Source organism: Castanea sativa, chromosome 4, assembly GCF_040712315.1.
Source record: "Castanea sativa cultivar Marrone di Chiusa Pesio chromosome 4, ASM4071231v1".
NCBI classification, from domain to species: Eukaryota; Viridiplantae; Streptophyta; class Magnoliopsida; order Fagales; family Fagaceae; genus Castanea; species Castanea sativa.
The window spans coordinates 51,005,711-51,024,010 of NC_134016.1; the positions used below are offsets into that span (position 1 = coordinate 51,005,711).

At 36.5% G+C, this 18,300-nt stretch overlaps 2 protein-coding genes across 2 annotated transcripts; one reads left to right on the plus strand and one right to left on the minus strand.

Moving 5' to 3' along the window:
- Positions 1 to 1,895: 1,895 nt before the first annotated feature.
- On the plus strand, positions 1,896 to 6,532 carry LOC142632027 (transcription factor ICE1-like). Its single transcript, XM_075806451.1, has 4 exons — positions 1,896 to 3,327; positions 4,957 to 5,181; positions 5,554 to 5,724; positions 6,218 to 6,532. The coding sequence occupies exons 1-4, from the start codon at positions 2,230 to 2,232 to the stop codon at positions 6,299 to 6,301; spliced, it is 1,578 nt and encodes a 525-aa protein (XP_075662566.1). The 5' UTR covers positions 1,896 to 2,229; the 3' UTR covers positions 6,302 to 6,532.
- A 5,966-nt stretch (positions 6,533 to 12,498) lies between these two features.
- On the minus strand, positions 12,499 to 17,836 carry LOC142632026 (auxin response factor 2A). The gene is made up of 15 exons (XM_075806450.1): positions 17,183 to 17,836; positions 16,963 to 17,075; positions 16,609 to 16,704; positions 16,446 to 16,502; positions 16,193 to 16,348; positions 15,995 to 16,079; positions 15,710 to 15,800; positions 15,461 to 15,625; positions 15,179 to 15,298; positions 14,985 to 15,060; positions 14,736 to 14,907; positions 13,676 to 14,619; positions 13,401 to 13,591; positions 13,068 to 13,269; positions 12,499 to 12,828 (listed from the first exon to the last, which is right to left on the minus strand). Exons 1-14 carry the CDS (start codon positions 17,349 to 17,351, stop codon positions 13,092 to 13,094), a joined length of 2,613 nt encoding a protein of 870 aa, XP_075662565.1. The 5' UTR covers positions 17,352 to 17,836; the 3' UTR covers positions 12,499 to 12,828; positions 13,068 to 13,091.
- Between the last annotated feature and the right edge of the window lie 464 nt (positions 17,837 to 18,300).

An 18,300-nucleotide genomic window follows, 5' to 3' on the forward strand; every position in this document is an offset into this window, starting at 1 on the left:
TTATTAAGCTCTTTGTTACTCCTTGTTTAATCTATGTCCAGACTGGGAACTAAATACATACATTGATTGAAGGCTATATTAGCAGTTAAAGAAAAGCTTGAAGTCTGTCACTTCAATTGGGTGTAGTCTGTAGTGTACAGTGTCCAGGTCTGCAGATGCCCATTTATGCTCATGCCTGAGCCAAATGGAATCTTTTTTTAATGGTTACTCTGTTTGACAGGTTGTATTAATTTTGATCTCCTTTCCATGGGGTCAACCCAATTGTTAAAGTAATATGTTTGAGATTAATGTTAAGAAAAGTGGTTTTGGTGGTGGATTTATATAAAAAGTGATTCTAGTTCTTCTAACAAGGACCTTAAAAAAATGTTAATTTTTACATAACCAAATGCAATATTGTGAAGAGGATAGGATAAGTGCAGTTTGGGACCAGGACTTAAATACCATTTTTACCAGGAGATTTGGCATTTATTGAAATACAACCATGAGGATGGAATTACCATATATACCTTAGAATGAGATATCGTCATTGAATATCTCCCATACTTGGAGCATTCACGTTTGAATGAAAAAAAAAAGTGGTAAACACTATTTAACTGCTATAAATAAATCAAATTTTAACACATGATTAGTATGAGTCTTTCATTTGGGATGATGTCTTAGGGGTAAAAACCAATTGAGTAGAAAATAATTAAAATTATAAATTCAAGATATATGGTCCACATATTCGATGAGTAACACTATTTTACATGGTTTTTAATAAATGAAAAGTTTTGTTGTATGTGCGTTTGTTTCTCCAAAAAAAAAAATCTAAAATGACCATGAAAACACTCATTTTGCGCGTGTGTTTTAAACTCTTAAAAACAAAGTCTCTTCTAAAAAAAAAGTCAAATTATTTCAATGGGTCAATCATTTCTATAGGTCTACTAGAAGGGTTTTATTTATTTTTTGAGAAGAGTCTAACAGAAATAATGATTCTGGATGTAAAACTCTTTAAATAAATTGAGTGGAAAATTAAAATATTAATTTTTCTTTTTATCTATATCGAGGGGAGGGTACTTAAAGGAATCTGACTAATCCTTGAATGAGTGTAGCATGTGTTTGGTTTGGCTTATTTGTGAAGTTTATGTAGTTATTATAACTTTTTGAAGCTTCAAACAAAATTTATAATAAAAAAAAAAATTAACTTCACTTTTACACAAACAAGCAAATCCAAACCAACAAATAGTGAAAAAGTGGATTTTGAAACTGTTAGGGAAAAGGAAAAAAGTTTTATGTATTTTGCTTATTTTGCTTTTGTGCAAGCGCTTTTGTAAATAATTTGATTTTTAGTTATTTGTCATAAATTTAATGTAAAAGTTACAAAAAATTATATCTTTTTATAAATACTATGCAAATAAGTCATTGAAAATTATATGTATCTAAAAGTACACTTGGATGCACTTTCCTAATTGCTTATCTTGAAAGAAAAAACTATTCTTCTTGCATGTATTTGGATAAGATGAAATATTCCTCTCTAAGCGTATTTGAATGCATTTTGCTGGTTGCTTATTTTTGGGCTCAAAATAAGCTCAAAGAAAAAAAGGCCAGTTATTTTTAGGCTCACAAAAGACACAATATTCTGCTTCTTTTCGTTCACACTTCCTCTCATTCCAAACACATCTTTAAGAACAAAAACACTAAAAAAATTTAGAAAAGGGTCAAAGTTTTTGCTGTAAAGTTCCACGTGTGGCAACACAGAGTGAGAAACACCAAATAGGAGTGCAACCAAGGGTGAGAAATAGATAATATAATGATGTACCTATCCTATTTCCTAAGTAACTCCCACAGTCCTAAAGTCCTAACGTAATAATCATTGTGTTATATATATATACATACACTGATATACACATCCAACCATGTATGGAAACCGGTTAGCAAAAAAAACCATGTATGGAAACCATGTATGGAAAAGCAGTGACTGATTAGTGTAACGTTCAAAGGCTATAGCGTGTCTCAAACCTCACACCCTCCCCTTTTTGAATACCAATGTACAAAAAGCCAAACCCCTTTTCTGTTCTCTGCACAAACGTAGCTCTTTCTACTCTTCCTCTCTGCAGCAGCATATACCATTTCTCTTCCTCCTTTAAAGCCTCTGTCCCCACAACAACTTCATTTTAAAACCCAACCCCCCCAAAATAAGAAAAACAGAGAGAAACAACTGTTCTCAGTGAGTCAGAGACGAAAACCAAGATGCTATCCAGAGCAAACGGTAACGTTTGGATGGATGATACAGAGGACCCAGACTCTGCTTCTTGGGCCAAAACTAACAACAACAGCAGCAGCAACAAGGAAGAGATGGGTTCGCTTTCAAGCTTCAAATCCATGCTGGAAATCGAAGACGAGTGGTATAATATTAATTTGGCTAATAATTCTCTACAAAGCCACACTGATATGGGAGGCTTAACTTTCTCTTCAAGCTTGCCTGACCCAGAAAGCCTATTGCTGAACCCAGTGGACTCGTCCTCTTCCTGTTCACCATCTTCCTCTGTTTTCACGAATTTCGACCCATCTCAGGTGCACTACTTTTTACATCCAAAACCCACTTTGTCTTCACTCATTAACACACTCCCTAGTAACCCCGGGTTCGATTTTGGGTGTGAGGTTGGGTTTCTTGAACCCCAAGCAACTAATACTTTGGCAAACAGGGGAGTTGGGGGTTTGAGCAACTTCACCGATTTAGGCTCGAATTCTCAGATAAACAGTCCCAATTTGTGTTCAGAACCTCAATTCCAAACGAACCGTCTTCTCAATTTTCCTGAAACTGGTTCCAGTTCCGGTTTCGCTGGGTTCAAAGGCTTTGAAGAGAATTCTGGGAATGCTCTGTTTTTGAACAGGGCTAAGCTTCTAAGACCCCTCGAATCTTTCCCTTCAGTAGGAGCTCAGCCTACTCTTTTTCAAAAGAGAGCGGCTTTGAGGAAGAATTTGGAGGAGAGTGGAGCCAATTTGGAAATATCAAAGGCGGTTGAAGTAGATAAGGGCAAGAGAGAAATGGGGGAAGAGAATGAGAGGAAGAGGAAATTGAGTGTTGGGGATGACATTGATGATGTGAGCTTTGATGGGTCGGGTTTGAATTATGATTCTGATGACTTTTTAGAGAATGAAAAGGCAGAGATGAATGTTAAGAATGGTGGAAATAGCTCCAATGGCAATAGTACTGTAACAGTTGGAGAACAAAAGGGGAAGAAGAAGGGTCTCCCTGCTAAGAATTTGATGGCTGAGAGACGCCGTCGGAAGAAGCTCAATGATAGGCTATACATGCTGAGATCCGTGGTTCCAAAAATTAGCAAAGTAAGAATTTTTTCTCTCTTTTTTTGAATGATATTTTTGTTTTTTGAGCAGTGTTTTCTCGTGAATTTTAGTGTGAATTATTGTTGTTCTGTTTTAGGTTCTCATATTTATCCAGCAATTAATTTTATTTGAATGTAAAAGTTAGCTTCTTTTTTTTTCTTTTTTTTTTCTTTTTTGTGTGTGAGAGAGGGTGAATAAGTAGCATTTTTTACATGGTTCTTGGAATTGAATGTAAAGTAAGCATTAATTTATCTCACATGGACTCTGGTGTTAGTATTGTTTTAAATTTGTATGGAGATTATTCTTGGACCCACTGCAGGATAACAAGTTGAAGTTATTCTGTAGAGTAACACACATAAAAGAGATATAAAATATTAAAACTTTTGTATTGTTAAGCAAAATTATATTTATGGAACAACAAATGCTAAATAGAGCTCTCTTGCCTTTGGTGATCATTCCCTACTTATGCCGATATGAGGTTAATTTTTCCTCTGTCTTCCATCTAGTTTGTACTCCCTTTGATATGTTTCCATTTTATCTCCATTGATCTAGTTATTCTCTTGGAATTTACGTTCTAGAGTTCTGATTGAGGTGAATTTAGATTTAAGGTCTGTAAATTGTAGTGAGAATTTTGTTAAATTTCACTCAAAAGGCATATCTTGTGACCATCCTATCCTACAGTTTCTTCTAGACTGCCATTTCAAAATGAATCTCATGGGATTTGAACCAGATGAAAATCCCATAGGATTGAATTGTTGTATAGATCAGAAGATTTTAGCTAAATAAACACTCTTTAAAAACTAATAGAAGGTCATATTTAGCACACAAAGTTCCCACTTTTGCGGGGTCTTAATAGACAACCTTAATTCTTTATTTGTTATTAATTTTTTTTCCCAAAAGACTAATTTTCATCCTTAAACCATGACCTGTCGCTTTCAGTAAAAAACACTTACCATTGCACCAAAACCCGAGCTCTACCATCTTTAAAAATTAATAATAATAAAAATAAATCTAAGGCTTCTGCATTTAAAAAATCACCATGAGATCACAGATGGGTTCACCCATTCTGTAAATATAAGAAATTATTAAACTACTATGCACTGAGCATAATTTCAGTATTTCATTCAAATTTTTATGTCAATTCTACTGGTTGGCTCATGAAATAATTAGAAATTTTATGCTGAAAGGGAAAAAAAAAAATGATATTCTTTGATGAATTTTTAAGTTTTCCAGTACCCATTTCAAGTGGACTACTGGACTTTTCTGGTTTTGATTAATTTATTGTTCTAAAATGTTAAGCACAGTGATCAAATTTTAAGTGGTCTAAGTTCCTTTAAACTATTTTGATTGAACCAAGCCTCCAACAGTTGAGATCTCAGCCGTAGAAAATCTTGTGTTTAGATCAAAGATAACATTCGTATAAGATTAGTAAGTTAAGTATCATTCCTTAAGATTCATGTGAATGAAAGGTTTATTAGTATAACTTCACAAATTACTTAACCATAATCAAGTCAACTTTAGTGCAAGACAGATGTTCAGTGTTAACTACTTAAGAAATGTGTTTGGAGCTTTGTATGTTTTTGTGCTTCATGAAGATAAAATGATAGTATTATTTCCTTGTGTTGACAGATGGATAGGGCTTCAATCCTTGGAGATGCAATTGACTACTTGAAGGAACTTCTGCAAAGGATCAATGATCTCCATATCGAATTGGAGTCAACCCCTCCTGGCACTGCATTGACACCCACAACAAGCTTCCACCCTTTGACACCAACTCCAGCTACCCTACCTAGCCATATCAAGGAAGAGCTTTGCCCCAGCTCATTGCCAAGCCCGAATGGCCAAGCTGCAAGGGTACAAGCCTCTCTTTGTGATGAAAAATTAAATACTTTCTGTTATTGCAGTTCTTTTCCTTTTTTGAATTAGTAAGTTACACACGCAGACAATGTGTCTTAATTTCACGACCTCAACCTCCACCTAGCACTTAAAAGGGAGGAGGTATCAGTTGGGCTAGAACTCATTGGCCTTTCTGTTGTTCCATTTCAATTGGGAAATGTTCAATTCACATCCTTTTCTTCTGCTTTAGGGGGATTTTTTTTCCCTTTTCAGTAGTATTGCAGATAGGATGATTTCATTGAGACCTTTATCTATTGACACCCTGATACTGCAAATGTGGTTATCTAAATGAACTTTGAGTAATACAGTTCTAGCTGTTTGTATATACAGGTTGAAGTTAGGTTACGAGAAGGAAGAGCTGTAAATATCCACATGTTTTGTGGCCGCAGACCTGGTCTCTTGCTCTCCACTATGAGGGCTATGGACAACCTTGGGTTAGACATACAACAAGCTGTCATTAGCTGCTTCAATGGGTTTGCAATGGATATTTTTCGAGCTGAGGTAAAATTGCTTTGTGTTATCCATTCTCTAGCTAGCCTTGGAATATTATAAAGCAGCCCCACCTTCCCGGTCTTGTTTTAATCTTCTTCCAAGTAAATTAAATTCAATACTATCCAATGATTCCAATCCAATACCAATTGGATCTTTCATGTTGTCTGACTCTTGCATGTTTTCATGAGGCCCACCTTGATTATGTGTACAAGCTGAGATGCCATTATACATTTAGCTTCTCAAGGAACATGCTAGTGACTTAAAATTATTGCTATCCTTAGAAATACCAAACCTTAGTTCCAAAACATTTGAACTTCCTTTGTCCCAAAACTTTGAGTCAAACTGTATAGATTAATCAAGATCGGTCACATGTATTCTTTTTTACTATAGTACTTTGTGGGTGGGGGAAATTTCCCTGTTTTTGCTAGATTCTTTAGTCAAAATGACTCAATATTTTTCCTTTATAACTTAGATGATAATGGCTAATTTCTTTTTTCTTCAGCAATGCAAGGAAGGCCAAGACGTCCATCCCGACCAAATCAAAGCAGTACTCTTGGATTCAGCTGGCTTCCATAACATGATGTAGGTTGAAAGTTACAGACTGCAGTAGCTTCTCTTAAAATTAATCTCTCAAATGTTTTTGTTCTCCAAAGTTCAAATGTTTTTTTCACCAAAGTTCAATTCTAGTTTAAGCAATTAGTAGATTAGCTCATTAGCATGTATCAGCAGGAAGTTGACCAACAACTACCCCTGCATTGACTTAATATCTGTAGACAGCCTTTCTCAGCTTTGAAATAATTTGTCCCATTTTGAATTTTGATCTGTCTTTACTCAACGCAGACTGATATTTTGGAATCGGCCTCTGCATTGTCAATTTATTGACTTTAAAATAATTTCAGAATTGGCCTAACTGCATATACTGTCGATGTATTGACCTTGAAACAATTACAATACCAAACAAAAAGGTCGTATCTAGTGCACAAAAATGTATCTTGTGCATTCAATATATGCACTATCTCTCACATGTAGGTCTCATAGTTATAAGGTTCGCATGTTATAAGAGAGATGATATAGGTTCGACATTCTGTGAAAGGGATGAAATATATACCAGATGCATAAGATAGTTATTGCCTAGTGTACAAGTTCCTGTTTTTCAGATTTAAATCCATGACACTTCACTTGAATGTAAGGCACTTGTCAATGCATCAAGCCCAACTTCTAATTCTAAGCAAGCAATTCATAAATTGAATGATATCTTGCTGTTCTGTTCCATTCTAAAATGAGCTGCAAACTTGAGTAAATGAGCTCCAGTGAGAGAAAATGAAGGAGGAAGAAGAAAAAGACCAACCACCTTTGTATGTGTAAACACTTGGCAACATCACAGTGTGCTATGAATTTTAGATGAATACACGTAATCAAAAGATGACCCACCGTCAAATATGTATTTTGGCTATTGTCATTTGTCACTAGTGAATTGATTGGATAAGCTGTGTGTGTCTGGAATTTGTTGTGATGGGTTTGTGTTTTGTCTTTGTATTATCTGTTTGCAACTTTGTACGTACATGTTTCTGGAAATGGTGACACAAAACGAAGATGGCCTAGCCTGTCGATTTTGTGTTTTGGCTGAATTCTGTTCATTCATGACTGGAATTCCCGCCAGAAGCTGTTGTTTCATGGCTTAAGCACAACATGTGATCTCAGTACGAGGTCCCTTGTTTTCTTCCCTAAGTTAAATAGGGTTGTTTCAAGGTGTCTTCTTTTTTTTCTCTTTTGGACTGAACTAGTTGCAAACCCGCCTGATACGTGAGAATAAATAATTATTTTATAATTGTAATATAATTTATAAATCTTCTTCTCTAAAAATTAAACAATTTTTATTCGGTCTAAATAGGTTTCCTTTAGTCCACTTCAGTCTAGTTTGGTCCGCTCAGTTAATTTCGATCTCCTTTAGTCCATTTTAGACTAATTGAGTTTTAAATTGATTTCTTTGTAAATTGCATTTTCAAGTTTAGCTCAAAAAAAATTTTCTTAATTATTAGGTTGAAAAATATGAAATTTTATTATATTTGGGCTAAAGTCTTTAGTCTTGAGTTAAAAAACACAAAAAAATAGACATTAAAATTTAGAAATATGAACCCTAAAAATGTAATAAAAATAATAAATATTCAAAAGTCCTATTCGGTTCATTTTGTCCTCTTCAGTCCACTTTGGTTCTTTTTTTTTTTTTTTTAATCTGTCCACTTTGGTTCTATTTAGTCCTATTAGGTCCATTCAGTATACATTGGTCATTTTTTATCCACTTCAGTCTCATTTGATCCTATTCAGTCGACATTGGTCCTATTTGGTCTATGAATATATAGATATAATCTTTAGGGTAGTTACTTATTTGTTTTAACGTCTATTGAGGTCTAAAAAGTTATAACACCAAGGCCCAAAATAGCACAGTGAGTGCACTCCATGGAAAATAATAATAAAAGGGTTGAGCTCACCACAAAAAAAAAAAAAAAAAAAAGGATGGTAGGCCCAAGTCCATTAAAAAGATTTAAAACCCAAGACTCATGAAGGGACAGGCCTTAGGACTCATGAAACAAAGGGATGAAAGGAAAAAGTCCAGCCTGCCAAGATCAGAAAATCAAAAGGGAGTCCAATGGTAAGAACTAGGTCGGGATACCCGGAGGCTGCCAGGGGCTCAAGATTCTCAGGACATGCAGCATAGCTAGGACGAGATTGAGACAGCTCAAAAAGAGTGCTAAGAAACACAAGGAACGAAGAACAAAAATGTCATTTTTCAATCACCCAATGATGCAGAAAGGAACTAGAAAGCTTGGAGAGTAACAATTCATGAACAAGGGGCTAGTACCTCGAGAAACCCAAGAAGAAGAACTATGAAAGGAAGTAGCTAAGAAAACTTTCAACCTAGTAGGGATGAAATCGGCTCACTTGGGAAAAATGACAAAGGGAAAAACAGTCAAAAAGTTAAGTCGAAAATGTAAGGTTTAGAAGCTTTAAAGGAAGAGAGATTGGAGGTCAACTTTTTAAGGACACCCCAGAATGGAAAGTCAGCAAGAGGCTTTTGGGAAAAAAGCACCAAAAGAAGAAAATTATGAGAAACAAGGAAGGGACCAGCCACCAAAGCTACTGGCACAACATGGGCTCTGGTACTCAGAGAAGTAAAGGAAGGAAACCAGTGGTACCCCGGAACCCTAGGATGACACTATAAAAAGGGGAAGTAGCCAACAGTGAAAAGGCATTCAGTAACAGTGAATCAGAATAGAATCATTGAGAAAACTCTGTCAAAAAACTCAAAGAAAGTAGTAAAAGAAAGAGAAATATTGTCCGGTGTCTCAAAATAGCCACTATAGAACATACTTGGATTTAAAGGAATTCAAACTTTGCAAATCTTAGAGGCTTAGAGAGCCATCTAAGTCTGCAATTTTTGAGCTTATTTGGACCTTGTAACACGTCTAGGTGAGCATATTGTAATTCACAAATTAAGAAAAGTAATTAGATATTCCTTATTGTTTTAAGGATCCTTAACGTTCATTTTGTGTCTTTCTTTATACATTGCTCCTTCACTGTTTTCTTGCCGTTCAATACATATATATTCTTGCTTGTTAGTATGTATGTACTGTAGGATTCTTACTATGTGCACCACTTGGTTTGTAAACAACTCATTTAGCTACGATGAATCAAGCCCGGTCCCTTTAAACAACAACTAAAAGACCCAGGGTTCTTGCTTCAACTTGGGTCTAGACACTGTCCAAAAAAGGACCCTCACAACATCATTACTTTTAAATGAATTTCATGAGATTGATTATGCTTTGAAGCAATATATATATATATATATATATATAAAAATTATTCAAATTTTGCATTCTCTTATAAAAAAATTATTATGATAATCAAAACTTATAACAAACTAACACTAAATATGTATAATTTATTCTCTAAATTTTATTATAGATAATTTGTTCTACCTAAAAAATTAAACAATTTCAAAGAGTAATTTTTATCATTCTATTTTTAAAAAACTTTATTAATTGAATAAATTAGAACTCACAAAATGAGACATCAAGAATTAAAAGGGGAAGAGAAATGTCACAAAATATTTAGAATTAAAAATATGAAAGTTATTTCCTCGTCAAAACATATTTTTTTTCATCTATTCAACCGCATACTAATATAGAAATTACTCAAATTATTCAAAGAAGCCTCCCAAACTCCCATCTTCCTAGGTAGATTCCCCTTTTTTCTTTTCTTTTATTTTTTAACTTTTTATAAGTTTGGATATATGGAGAGAAAATAATTGGTTAATATAGTAATCAATTTTTTTTTTTTTTTTTTTTAAGAAAAGGTAAAAAGTAGTGGCAACCAATACTCTCTGGCTCTTTGCTTGCATGAGGTGACTGGTACTTGCGCTTGAGTCCCTACTTTCATTTTTGTGCCAGAAGGATGGGCCTAGGCCTTTAAAGGATAAAAAGGATCTCCTTATCTCAACACAACCCAGATGAGGACCACCACCTTACTTGCCTTATTTGAAAGACCTGTCACAGTATTGCAGCTCAAAATGTGAAAGTCTAATCTAATCTACTCCCTATGCTAACCTAAATTTGGTTTTCCAATTCCAGTATCCGCACTGGTTCAACCCAAAGCATTGTAGTAATACATAAAATGCCACAATTTTTACCATAATTATCCTACATGTTATACTGTGATTAATAACCTGTCACTTTTATATGGATCTATCACTTTTTATCCATCACTCAGTTTATCACGTAAATAGTTGTGACACAAATTATGGTATTTTATGTGGTCCACACCAATTAGTAGTTTTGGTACCACATAAAATGCCACAACTTTTGCCACAATTATCCTACATGTCAAACTGTGATTGATTACCTGTCACTTTTATACGGATCTACTCCTTTTCTCTATCACTCAATCTATCACGTAAATAATTGTGGCAAAAATTGTGGCATTTTATGTAATCCACACCAATTCGATATAGAGTAGTTTTGGTACCACATAAAATGCCACATTGTCATACATGTCAGACTATAATTGACTGTTTATCACTTTTATATAAATCCACTACTTTTTCTCTACCACTCAGTCTGTCACGTGGACAGTTGTAACATAAATTGTGGCATTTATGTGATCTTAGAATTTTTGTTTCATGCACATATAATTCGCATGCAACACCTACAAAGTTCTTAACTTGGGTTTAACAGTCTTCGCATTTGGAAAAGTCACCACAAAGTTGTTGACTTGGTAATATTAATATAGATGGGCGATGGCTGCCTCTTTAAGCGTGGGAATGTAGGCATCTCCCCACATTCTATTGAGAGAACAATTCTCATTGCTCTATAGTTTTGATTCTAAAGTAGTAGATTGCACGGTAGGGGTGGCGGTATTTTACACTAGTAAACACAGACATGAAGTCCATAGGTTAATGCTTACACTTAACTAGTCCGTATCAAATTTGGGTCGTTACAAATTGGCCCATTAATAAACAAATCAATTTGAGATTGACAAGCAAAACCCACTCCAACCTGTTTTAACTAAAATTTAATTTTACCATTTTACCTTTCAAATTTTAAAAAGGCTGTAATTATAGTTTATTTTTTGGTTACTTCATTTGGAATTAGATTGTATATTTTACAAATTCTATAAAATATGAAGATTGTTAACAGGTTATTTGTGTTAAAGTAAATGTGTTAACCTAACTACTACATATTTATGATAGAGTCATGCCAACCCTATCACAACTCATAGAAGTGTATCACATAAACGGGTTAAGCAAGTCAGAGTTATGTCAAACCTATTATTATTATTTAATACATAGCTAGTGTTAAAGGTTGAAGGATCTAATAATAACATGTATTCATGTCTGACTCATAATAGTCTAAAACTTACTCATGATTCAACACAACAGTAGCTGCCACACCTGATTGGTGATGATTGTAACAAGACCAAATTTTTGTTGGGACTTCAGGAGGAGCTAGTGAGGATCACAGGCCAGTTAGGAAATACACACTTCCACGTGAGGGCATTGGTTGGTACCAAACCATAAAGGAGAGAGAGTTGGTCGAAACAGTAATGGAGAAAACATAGGCATGAAAACCAGGACCCCTATCCAGCTAGTACTGTTTGATTTTTGACCCTACCCACATTATCAGTTAAATATGGGGGGCACCCAAAATTAATTTCAAAGACACAGTGATTGTTCCCGTACAAACACAATTGAAGAACTGGGGCAGTGGGGGCTTTTTTTTTTCTTTTCTTTTCTTTTTTCTCAATATACTTAAAGTAACCAAACTGCAACGTTTATTCTAGACTCTCCAACCCTTTTGATAAAAAAGAAAAATAGAAATATATAGCTAGAAATGTGTGCCTCAGGTTCAGATATCATATCCCACACCCACAACTCGTTGTTTGAAGAATGATTGGTTAAAACTAAATGAGTCAGCTTGGCTGATGGCTACCCAACCTTTCTATGTGGGCACAGATTCCCTGAAGAATGTGACTGCCAAAAACCATCCCACATGCAAAGGACAGAAACCCCTGTTTATGATGCTTCCCTACCCAAACAACAAGAAGTAGGTCGACTTTCACCATCACCATAATAAATAACCCCCTTTATTATTATCTATTACTTTGGTTGCTCGTTTCAATTTGCACCCATACCAAAAATACCACAATTTCAAACAGAAAATGCACCCCTCATAATGATAAAAACTCTCATATAGTAATCAAAGATCAAAATTGTGAAAAAAACCAACAAAATTGAAGCACTAGACGATTGTATTCTTCTTAACCAAAAACATTAGAACCATGTATGTTCTTACTTACATTAAAAGGAGGATGGAAAGGCGGAGGTAATACAACTATGTACACAAAAGGGGGGCTGTCACTCACAAGATGAGGGTATACATATTTTATGTATATAACTGGGACACCATAAAATACTAACTCCGCAATATGTCCAAAATTGGATATCTATATCTGATTTTAGAGACAAAGAAAGCAGCTGATCTAAAAGAGGGTGAGACTCGCATCCATCTCAACTAGTTAACATAACTGGAATGGCTGTACAGCACTCTCCTCCAAAGACTGCACACCAAAAAAAAAAACTGATAAATAGAAGACACATTGTTATCTGCCATAAATCTGCGGAATAAGAATAACAAACTCGCAGTAATGTAACAATAACAAAATTGAATGGCATCGAGGGAGATAGAATGTGTCCAAGGTCATTAAAACATATTCCATTTTGTGATAAAGACCGCCCTGAGCACATTTCTATACCATGAAAGATATACTACCAACATGAGCAAACACATGGAACATACCTAAAATCCACAAGAGCCAGGGCCTTAACATTTCTCAGCAGTAGATGCTGGAGGAAGCGTCTGAGATTTCGCTTCTTTCACATCCCCACCTTCAGCAGCAGATTGAAACTCCCCGCCTTTAGAATTTAGGGTCCCTGGGTTCATTTTCTGTACCTCCTCTCGGGTATAGATGAAAATTTTGCGAACCATACCACAAAATTCCCTGAGATACACACACAAGATGCTCCAAGTTACTTAAGACCTCAGAGCAAAGAAGAAAATGATACACAAGGGTATACGAATGCAATAACAATCAATAATATTTATTTAGATCAAGTCAAGATAAGTCCTTACTGCCAGGGATCATCCCCAACGAGCATCATATCACCCTCGTCGTCGGTATATACAATCATCCAATTCCTTTGGGGAGCCATTAGTTCACCACCAAATTCAAACAACTGGTCCAATTCAGCAATCAGTTCCTCATAATTGTTAAACTTAGTTAGGTCCACGGATCGACCAAGTGCAATCCCCTGCTTGTGAACCTGAAATAAACAGCATTTGGTTAAGCAAGCTCAAACCAAATTTCCAATAGCAAAACTGACAATTACAATTAAGGGGGAAAATACCTTAGTACAACTCCTAGTTGAACTGCCTAGTGATTTGCCTTGCACATCTCTTAAATTTTGCTGACAAGTTTGCACAGGCTTCTCCTTCTCATTAACAGGAAGTGGATGATCAGCTAATTTAGAGCCCCATTGTTCTGACTTTTGATCATTGTCAAGAGTATGAGCCTGGTGTGAAGTATTAAGCACATGACCCGTTGGTTCATTCATCAAGTTCCTAGGTGCCACTACTGGCTCTGTAGTAACAAGATTACTGATAAGGGGTATGCCAAAGAGCTTGCAGTTCCCATCCTTAGGTTTCACAGCCTCACATTGTTGTACCGGCATGGGTTTTTTTAATGAGTCTCTTGAATGAACAGGATTCTCAAAACATTGGGATGGGGGAGGCATCATCCAGTTTCCTTGTGAGTGCTCAACTCTATGACAATGAAGCATAGGATAGTCAGCAGGGCCACCATATCTAGGATTGCCTTGTGCTTGATAAACTCCATCACCACCTTGCGCAGGACCTTTCAGATTAGAGTCCGAAAAGTTAAGTGAGAGACTGGATGACATTACGGACCACGGATTAGGAAGCAAGTTAAACTTGCCTTCCAGATTCACTGGTGGTTTTCTTCGAAGATTAACAGCCACTCCAGGTTGGTCAACAAAGGATGCACAAATCCCATTGGAGGAATCAGCGTTAGCCCCAAATCCTGACAATAAATCTGTGCAAGTTGGTTCATGCCTCCCTGAGGCCATCCAGCTCTCTGAACCATATCTTTTTGATGCAGAACCCGCATCATTCTTTTCATCATCTAGTGAATGTGGCCACACAACAGGCTTTTCAGCTGTGTCAGACTCATTGCTCTCTGCAAAATTGCCTCTCAAGGTCGAGAACTCTTGACCTTGCAAGACCCTAGAAAACCCACTTACTGGTGAATGGTCTAGAGTCACTTTTGATGAACCTAATCATTTTGCAAAGTTCAAAATAGTAAGATATATGCACTAAACCTCAGTTAATCTTCACAAAACTGCAAATGAAAAATGACCAATTAGGTTTACTATGCAGACAAGGTTCTACCTTCCCTGGTAAGAACAGAGGAGTCAGGAGATGATGGCACCATGGTTGCTCGGGGCCTTTTTGGCCTGGACATTGGAAGGGGATTCAGTGCTGGAGGAGCTAGAGCAGGCTCTATTTTCCAAGGTGAAACTCTCTCTGGACGAGGTATAGTACTCGTTTCATCCCATCTCACCTAGAAAAATGAAAAAAATCATTTTAGCATGCTAAAAATGTCAATCATACACACTGCTCCAAAGACTAAAATACTACCTTGAGGCATCTCCATCTGGATTTTTGCCACCTTTCGTGGTCCGCATCTTCAAGTCCAACTATAGTGCCAGTAAACCTGTAGAATGAGAACTAAGTATATCAGAAAACTTGTCTCCATCCCCATACAAAGAAGAAATGGTCGCCATTTAACCTACAGGAACTTCAGGGGAAAAATCAATGAGGACTGACCATACCTTTGTTCAGGAGCTTCTTCACCTTCAAATCTCATTTTGAACCTCATCCCTATAGAGTAGTTATTCTTGAGAGACTCCATATACTGATCGTAAGGAACAATAAATTCAGCAGGGCTTGTCCTGTTAGAAAACATTTATAAGCACTTCAGTCAATAACTTTAACCATAGCCCACCACTTGCAAAATCAAAAATATAAGATGCCCAACATTAGAATAGTTCTAATAAAAAATATATATACTCAATTAACTTGCATTGCACAATGGACAGGCTTCAACCACACACCTAGGCTTGTAGTAAACAGTGAACATAGTTTTAGTCGAGATGGCATGCCATGCAGTGGCAAGTACACCAAGATGCATGCTGTGACTGGATATGACCGATGATGGAACATTACCCTGCTGTCTCATAGCACGTCTGACACCCACACGAAGCTCCCCATTCTCACCCCTGGTAGTTTTAAGTTACTCCCATGTTAGAGACAAGCAACACAAACGAAAATTGGAATATCGTATGTATAAAGAAGAAACAAACCTTAGGAATATAAATGCATCCCCAGCAACAAGCCTTTTTGAGCTAACAAAAACACTCCAACCACTTTGAAGCAAGTGCCTTCGCGGTTGACCTAGCAGTCCAATTTCTCAAGTTAATTTATAAATAGAAAACTAGAATGCATGGATAGATAATCCTTGTCACAAACAACATAAATCATACAAACTTGAAGAAGTATAACTGGTCTGCAATACGTTTGAGTAAATGTTTATGAAGGTGGCAGACAATACTACATGTCATATATGAAGCTAAGAATATAACCATTACCCCTAAAGATATGCCTGAACCGCCACTCATTTGCGTGCAAGTCCTTGGCGACCAACTCCTGAGTTGGAGGCTGCCTTGACATGTCCTGTCCAAAAAATAAAAAATAAAAAATAAAAAAAATGGAGCACCCACTTAGAATTTAATTTCGGTGTATAATCGATAATCTCTCAAAAAGTTTAAAAGCTAATAAAACCCAACCAGTGGTGGGAGACATTCATCTGCATGCCGTCTCAACACTGAAAAACCACCGTGAGTGCTCGTATCCGAAGCCGTCAGTGTCTTACAAAACGAGTGTACATGAAATCGTGGCGGTTGAGGTGGCGGAGATTCCTTCTCTACCGCATTCTCATCTTGCTGGCATCAACAAAACATCAAATTAATAAGTTCTTAAGCCTCTATTTCACTCCCTTCCAAAACAATTTACACTCAGATACCGCTCAAAGAAACTTACGTTTGCCTCGGGAATTAGAGTCACTTGTGCAAATACCTCATCCGTATCAGGTTCAGCCTAAAATTTCCCCCCAAAATAGAAGTCAGCAAAACCAAAAAAAAAAGCTCATCAAAACCCTTCATGGCTGGTCAATTAGAGTCCAAAAAACAAACAAGATCACTACCTTCAATTGTACATTGATAACCCTGCAAAGGATCTTAGCAGGAAGATCATATAAAGGCATCTGCTTGTCCGCTACTTGATTAGTAGACGCCTCAACCTAAAATTAGGACACCCAAATCAAAACCCATCAAAAAAAAACCAAAAAAAAAAAAAAAAACCCATTACTTATTAGCCACTTTAAAGTTTGAACAACAAAACCCAGAACCAAAAACTCACAACTTTCACAACTGTAACACCCAAAATAGAACAAAAAACCATAATAGTTATAAAAAAAATTCAGACTTTGCAAAAAACCATAACACAATTGAAGCTAATAAGGTGAAAAAATGCTAGCTTTAGAGTTTGAAAAACGAACCTGTTCGATGTGTCCCTGAGGGAAATAGAAGACGCGCTCGTTTTCGCGAGGAACAGTGACGAGAGGTCCAGCACAAGCGTGCCATAGCTCTCTGTAAAGCGCGGTTTCTGCGTCTGTATAAGAGCCCAGACAAACCATGAGAAAAACAGAGTCAGAATCGGATCGTTACTGAGTCGTCAGCAGGTGGTCGGAAAATGAAGAAACCGAGTTTTAAGCTTACCTTTGCTGGTGCCGGAAAATGTAGAATGACCTTTTTGCCCTTCACTACTGTTTCTACTATCACTGTTGTTGTTGTTGTTGTTGTTGTTGAGGTGGTGGTGGTGGTGGTGGTGGTCGTTGTAGCCGGCGGTCGCCGGATTTCCTTTTCCGGTCACCTCCGACGAAGACATTTCCGTTTAGCTTCAACAATTACCACAGATCTCTCATCTGAGAAAACAAACAAACAAACAAACAAACAAAAAACTACCTCTCTTTCTCTCTCTCTAGAATTCTCAGCTCTCTCTCTCTCTCTCTCTCTAGAATTCCTTCAATAAAAAAAACTCCAAATCTCTTCGAATTCTACAAGCTTCAGAGTTCAAAAACCAAAAAGCTTTTTTTCTCTCTCTCAAAGCTCGTCGTGTTCAACAGCTTCTTCAGAGAGCTCAAACCAAAAACTCCACTCTCTCTCTCAGCTGAAACCTCAAAAGCTAAGCTCTCTCTCTCTCTTTCTCTCAATTCTTAACCAAAATTCTCAACCTTCACTCACTCTCTCTCTCTCTCTCTAAGAATCGCTCACAAGCTCTATAGCTCTCTCTCTCTCTCTCTCTTTCTTTCTTTCTCTCTCTTTCTCTCTCTGTGTGTGCGTTTGTTTCAACTTTCTATGTTTGTCTGAAACAAGGGGTTGGGTTGGGTTGGGGTTGGGGGGGGGCTTAACCAGGGTGGTCAAAACTTTGGGCAATAATTTTCAACCGTGGTCAAATTTTAACCAGTTTGGACAACCACCGCCAGTTACCGGTTTGATAAGCTTTATCTAACCGGGAACAGCCGGTGAACTCAGAAAAAATAAAAGTGAGGCGCTACGTCTACAATATTTTTACAACAAATCATAGGTGATTAGTTGTTATTGGTTCAAATTTAAACCTAACACTAAGATTAATTTTTTGCCACAACAATAACAACCAGTAACATCCTGCCACTTAGGATTTGTTGTAAAAATATTGTAAAAATGTTGTGGACATATCATTCCTCAAAATAAAAATATATATAATTAAAACAAAAACAAAAAAAAAAAAGGAACGGGGATTAAGTAATAAAGGCGGCTGTGATGCGAAAAACGCCGTTGAAATGTGTCCGAATTTG

Bases quoted from the DNA above. Each gene is read 5' to 3' on its own strand.
- LOC142632027 (XM_075806451.1), top strand. From the start codon at position 2,230: ATGCTATCCAGAGCAAACGGTAACGTTTGGATGGATGATACAGAGGAC. The intron at 5,182-5,553 runs GTACAAGCCTCT...TTGTATATACAG, and splicing joins CGAATGGCCAAGCTGCAAGG to GTTGAAGTTAGGTTACGAGA. The intron at 5,725-6,217 runs GTAAAATTGCTT...TTTTTTCTTCAG, and splicing joins TGGATATTTTTCGAGCTGAG to CAATGCAAGGAAGGCCAAGA.
- LOC142632026 (XM_075806450.1), bottom strand. From the start codon at position 17,351: ATGTCTTCGTCGGAGGTGACCGGAAAAGGAAATCCGGCGACCGCCGGC. The intron at 15,299-15,460 runs GTGTGTGGTTGA...GTTTTCTAACAG, and splicing joins ACTGTTTACTACAAGCCTAG to GACAAGCCCTGCTGAATTTA. The intron at 15,061-15,178 runs GTATGGTCAGTC...CTCATTCTACAG, and splicing joins GAAGAAGCTCCTGAACAAAG to GTTTACTGGCACTATAGTTG.